The sequence below is a fragment of the Primulina huaijiensis genome, chromosome 18 (genome assembly GCF_012295235.1).
Source record: "Primulina huaijiensis isolate GDHJ02 chromosome 18, ASM1229523v2, whole genome shotgun sequence".
Lineage (NCBI taxonomy): Eukaryota > Viridiplantae > Streptophyta > Magnoliopsida > Lamiales > Gesneriaceae > Primulina > Primulina huaijiensis.
In genome coordinates this window covers 3,561,450-3,565,984 of record NC_133323.1, presented here as the reverse complement: position 1 = coordinate 3,565,984, position 4,535 = coordinate 3,561,450, and the positions used below count along the sequence as shown (strand labels likewise).

The window sequence follows — 4,535 nt, the reverse complement described above, 5'->3', positions numbered from 1 at the left end:
TATCATAGGAATTACGTTGTCTGAATGATAATCTTAATATATACGATCTGAAATTGCTTATATATATATATACGTTTTTATTTGTTATATTATATTAATTGATTTGAAATAATTAAATTATAGTAATAATTAATAAAAACATTTTTTTACATTTAATCTCATACTGAATTCGCATAAACTCGTAAACTATACATACAAATTAAGAGTCAAATAGAGACAACATTGAACGTATAAATTTATTAAAATTGACCATTATCATTCACCAATTCGTAAATCAAAACACCCGCCAAATACATCATTTAAGAAATATATGTCTACAAATTTTTCTCAACTAATACTTCACAATATTTAGTATTTATAGATGAAGATATGAGCAGACGGAGGATTTTCAAGGGAAGATATGGAATCTAAGCTCGCGAAATTGGGAGGTTCACTCACGGTGCCTTATGTGCAAGAACTGGCCAAGGAGATATCGACCACCATTCCGGAAAGATATATCCGTTTCGACGAGAATGAATCGATTTCATCTAATATTTCTTTCTCGTCTGAAATTCCAGTTATTGATATGAACGAGTTGGACGGAGATTCAAAGGTGGAGCTTGGTAAGCTGCATGTTGCATGCCAAGAATGGGGTTTCTTTCAGGTGTGTTTTATTTTATTTTTGTTTTCCACACGCAGTTATTTGTAATTGCTGAAATATTAAGATTTACGGATCTAAACATGCGTGATTATGTAATAAGAACGTGGATAACATTAAAATATTTCATTTTAATTTTAGGAAAAAATTGAAATTTTAATCTTGTAAATTGATATGTTTCAGATTTTAGTTATGAGGCCGGAGTCGATCATAGCGCAAAGAGATCCATTGTGATAATCTTTCACAATTAATATATTGGCTAAATATCATGTCTAGTGGTGGGATCAGGTTTTCATTTCTACCCGGACTAGAATTTTCTAAACCATGGTTGAGTTAATATTGAATAATAGAGCATCGGGCTACCGGAAAATAAGACAAAATCTTATGTATAAAAAATATGGGGATAAAACAAACCACCCGGGCTAATGCCCGGGCAGAGCAAGGCATGGCTTCGTCGTGTTCATGTCGTATCACACGCACACTAAAGCACAACCTAAACCTTTATCAACATCTTTATGCATCTGAAACTCGAGTGACGACTATGGAGAATTTTGGAGTTTTAAACACTGGAATTGTGGTCGGAAATTAAGGAAAGGGGGAGAAATGGTGGTCCTCGAAAATTTTCATAAATGTAGCAAGGGACACAAGTATACATACATATATACTCTCTTCGTTTCATATATTTAAGCTTATTTGTTTTTCACACATATTAAAAATTTATTGAAAAAGTAAATTTTACAAAGAAATTCCTCATTTTACTCCGTATTTAATGAATTTTTTAGGAATTAAATGAACAAATTAGAAATTAAAAAAAGAAAACTAGATAGAGGTAGTTTATTATAAGATTAGAAAAAATAATACTAAATATGAAAACTGGACTATGTAATTAGAAATAACAAAAAAAAGAAATTCAACCTAAATATATGAGACGGATGGAATAAAAGTTGTCCACTTCCTTTTTTTTTCTTTTATAAGTTTCGAACCTAGCTAATATACAAATTGATTTATATTTTTGACGTCTTATGATGACAAAAATAATATCGATTTTGTATAATCTATAATGGATTGTCAACAAACTTGCGTTTTCTTTTGATTTTAATCATTTTTTATCGGAGTGTTGAAGTTTAGACACATCAGTTATGCAAGTTACTAGACAAAAAATGTAATTTTTCCGTTGCACAAGTATATATTTTTTGCTTCAATTTCAAATCAACTCTCCAACCTATTCATTTGAAATACATAGTGCATTTAAATCATTTTATTTGAAATCCACTCACAAACTCATATCATTCCATCCAAAAACAACCATAAAGTAGGAAAAAAGAATAACGAACGATATGTGTTCTTTGATTTTGAAAGCAGTTGATCAATCATGGAGTTGACTCTCAACTTGTGCAAAACATGAAATTAGAAATCCTAAAATTTTTCAGTCTGCCTATTGAAGAAAAGAAAAGGTTTTATCAAGAAGAGGGAGACGTACAAGGTTATGGGCAAGTCTTTGTTGTATCAGAAGAACAAAAGCTTGACTGGGGGGACATGTTCTATGCCGTCACCTTACCAACATATTTGAGAGCGAATCACTTGATTCCACAGTTTCCACACAAATTCAGGTCAGCCAATTTTATTGTCGAATACACACACACAGAGAGAGAGAGAGAGAGAGAGAGAGAGAGAGAGAGAGATACATATATAGTCAGTCCCAATCGTGATAAAATCTAACTCCATCCTTGTTTGAAAAATGTATTCAGGGATGCCATAGAAGCATATTCAGCAGCAATGAAAATCCTAGCAATGAAGATTCTCTATCTGATGGCAAAAGATATGGAAATGAAAGAAGAAGACATGAAAATTCTGTTTGAAGAGGGTATGCAGGCTATGAGGATGAACTACTATCCTCCATGTCCACAACCGGAGCTCGTCACTGGTCTCAGCCCTCACTCCGACACGATTGGCCTGACAATTCTTTCCCAAGTCAATGAAGTTGAAGGCCTACAGGTCAAGAAAGATGGGGTTTGGATCCCTGTTTTTCCGCTTCCGGATGCGTTTGTCATCAACGTTGGAGACATTTTGGAGGTATATGTACAGCGTGCGCATGAATTATGCATTATGCATTCCATTAGGGATATATATATATACAAGCTGGACTTGAATCGCGACTTTTGAACAAATCATATATGGGAATCTATATATATAAATGCCTCCCCAGTTAGCTAGCTAGGTTTAAGTTTGATTTTAAGTATGAATTTGTTTACAAAGTAATTAAGGTATATAACTGGCATTTCTTGACAGATTGTGACGAACGGTGCATACCGGAGCATCGAGCATCGAGCAGTTGTGAACACCGAGCAAGAGAGGCTGACCATGGTCACATTTCTGAGCCCCAAATTGGGTGGTGATTTAGGTCCAGCTCCTAGCCTTATTACCCCAGAAAATCCCGCAAAATTCAAGAGAATCGGCGTTTCTGATTATTTCAAGGGACTGTTGACTCGGGAGCTTGCCGGGAAATCATACTTGGACACCATGAGAATTTGAACTAATCAATATTATAAATGTTTCCAACCACAGTCATATTGCATCATGACTTACATATGTTAGTCACGCACAAATAAGTGTGCGTTTGCCACGATAAATAAATTGGCTGTGTAATAATCGCTTGGTTTGACTTTAGAGAAAAACAAAACAGTACTCTTTATTCAATTATTTGGTGATGCTTATGTATTAATCTTGAATTTCGCATTACTTACAAAGAAACTCTAAATCGGAAAGGAGAACACTTAGAGACACTTAGAGTTTGAGACACTTAGAGTAACTAACTTTGGTGTCATGGTCTGTTTTAATAATTATATATATTAATAAAATATTAAAATTTTAATGCATGTTATGTGTAGTTCAGCGGATAGAGTAATTGTTTGTTGGGGTTTATGTTATAGGTTCAATTCTTATTGAGATCATTTTTTTATTTTTTTATTTTTCAATTTATTTTTTAATTTATATATAAAATTACAGTGTAGTCTTTCACTATTTCTTATAATTATATTTTGAATCTCATTTAAATATTAATCAAATGAATTATAAAAAATATTCGTGTGTCGATGCCCTAGTATATTAGAAAGCATGGAAGACTAGGAGTTGCAGAAAACGTGAAAGGGAAGTCCATTTCTATTGTTTTAATTTGCATTAACTTCTATTATACATTATCTATTTAATTAACTAGCACTTACCGGCCGTTATATGATTTATATACTTGACCGGAGAGATAAATGTCAAATTCATAAAAGTCATGAGAGATGAATATTGCAATTGTTAAGATGTTATATATTGATTAGATAGAGTTCTAATTTGTGAGTTGCATATATGGACTTGGACAATCTTTCTTTTTGAGCTAACTTTTGGGGTTGACTTAGGTTCAAATCTCAATCTTAACATAATAACAGATATCAGGTTTACCTTTTTCTGTTGGACGACAACTCATAGTTGTGACACACGTTAATGTTGGATCTCGGTTTTCTCGTGCCCAAAACGCAGCGGAAATTTAAAATATTTTATTTTATTTTGACAATCAAAATATATTTGGACACTCGTATGGTTTTTAATTAAACATACATAAGATGTTTAAAACTTTTACCTTTTGTGATTAATTTCACTTGACTCCAACTAATCCGGTATTGACGGATCTAGCTCTTGATGAATCCCTACGAACTTTCTTCAAGGACTCCTTTCTTCTAATCAGGTCCACGACTAGATGATTTGTTCCTCTTCTAATTCGCACTAGAAAAATTAGAAGAAGTTTTTACGTTGGAGATTGAAAACGTGAGACGGCTCAAAATTTTCCTTCAAAAGGAAGTGGCCGAATTTTCAAGCTTTGGGAGAGAGTTTTTTCGAAATTTGTGAAGGTGGT

At 33.1% G+C, this 4,535-nt stretch overlaps 1 protein-coding gene across 1 annotated transcript; it reads left to right on the top strand.

The window, feature by feature from the left end:
- The first annotated feature begins 302 nt into the window (after window positions 1-302).
- LOC140964957 (oxoglutarate-dependent flavonoid 7-O-demethylase 1-like) lies at window positions 303-3,359 on the top strand. Its single transcript, XM_073424958.1, has 4 exons — window positions 303-643; window positions 2,000-2,247; window positions 2,386-2,710; window positions 2,927-3,359. Exons 1-4 carry the CDS (start codon window positions 401-403, stop codon window positions 3,167-3,169), a joined length of 1,059 nt encoding a protein of 352 aa, XP_073281059.1. The 5' UTR covers window positions 303-400; the 3' UTR covers window positions 3,170-3,359.
- Window positions 3,360-4,535: the final 1,176 nt, after the last annotated feature.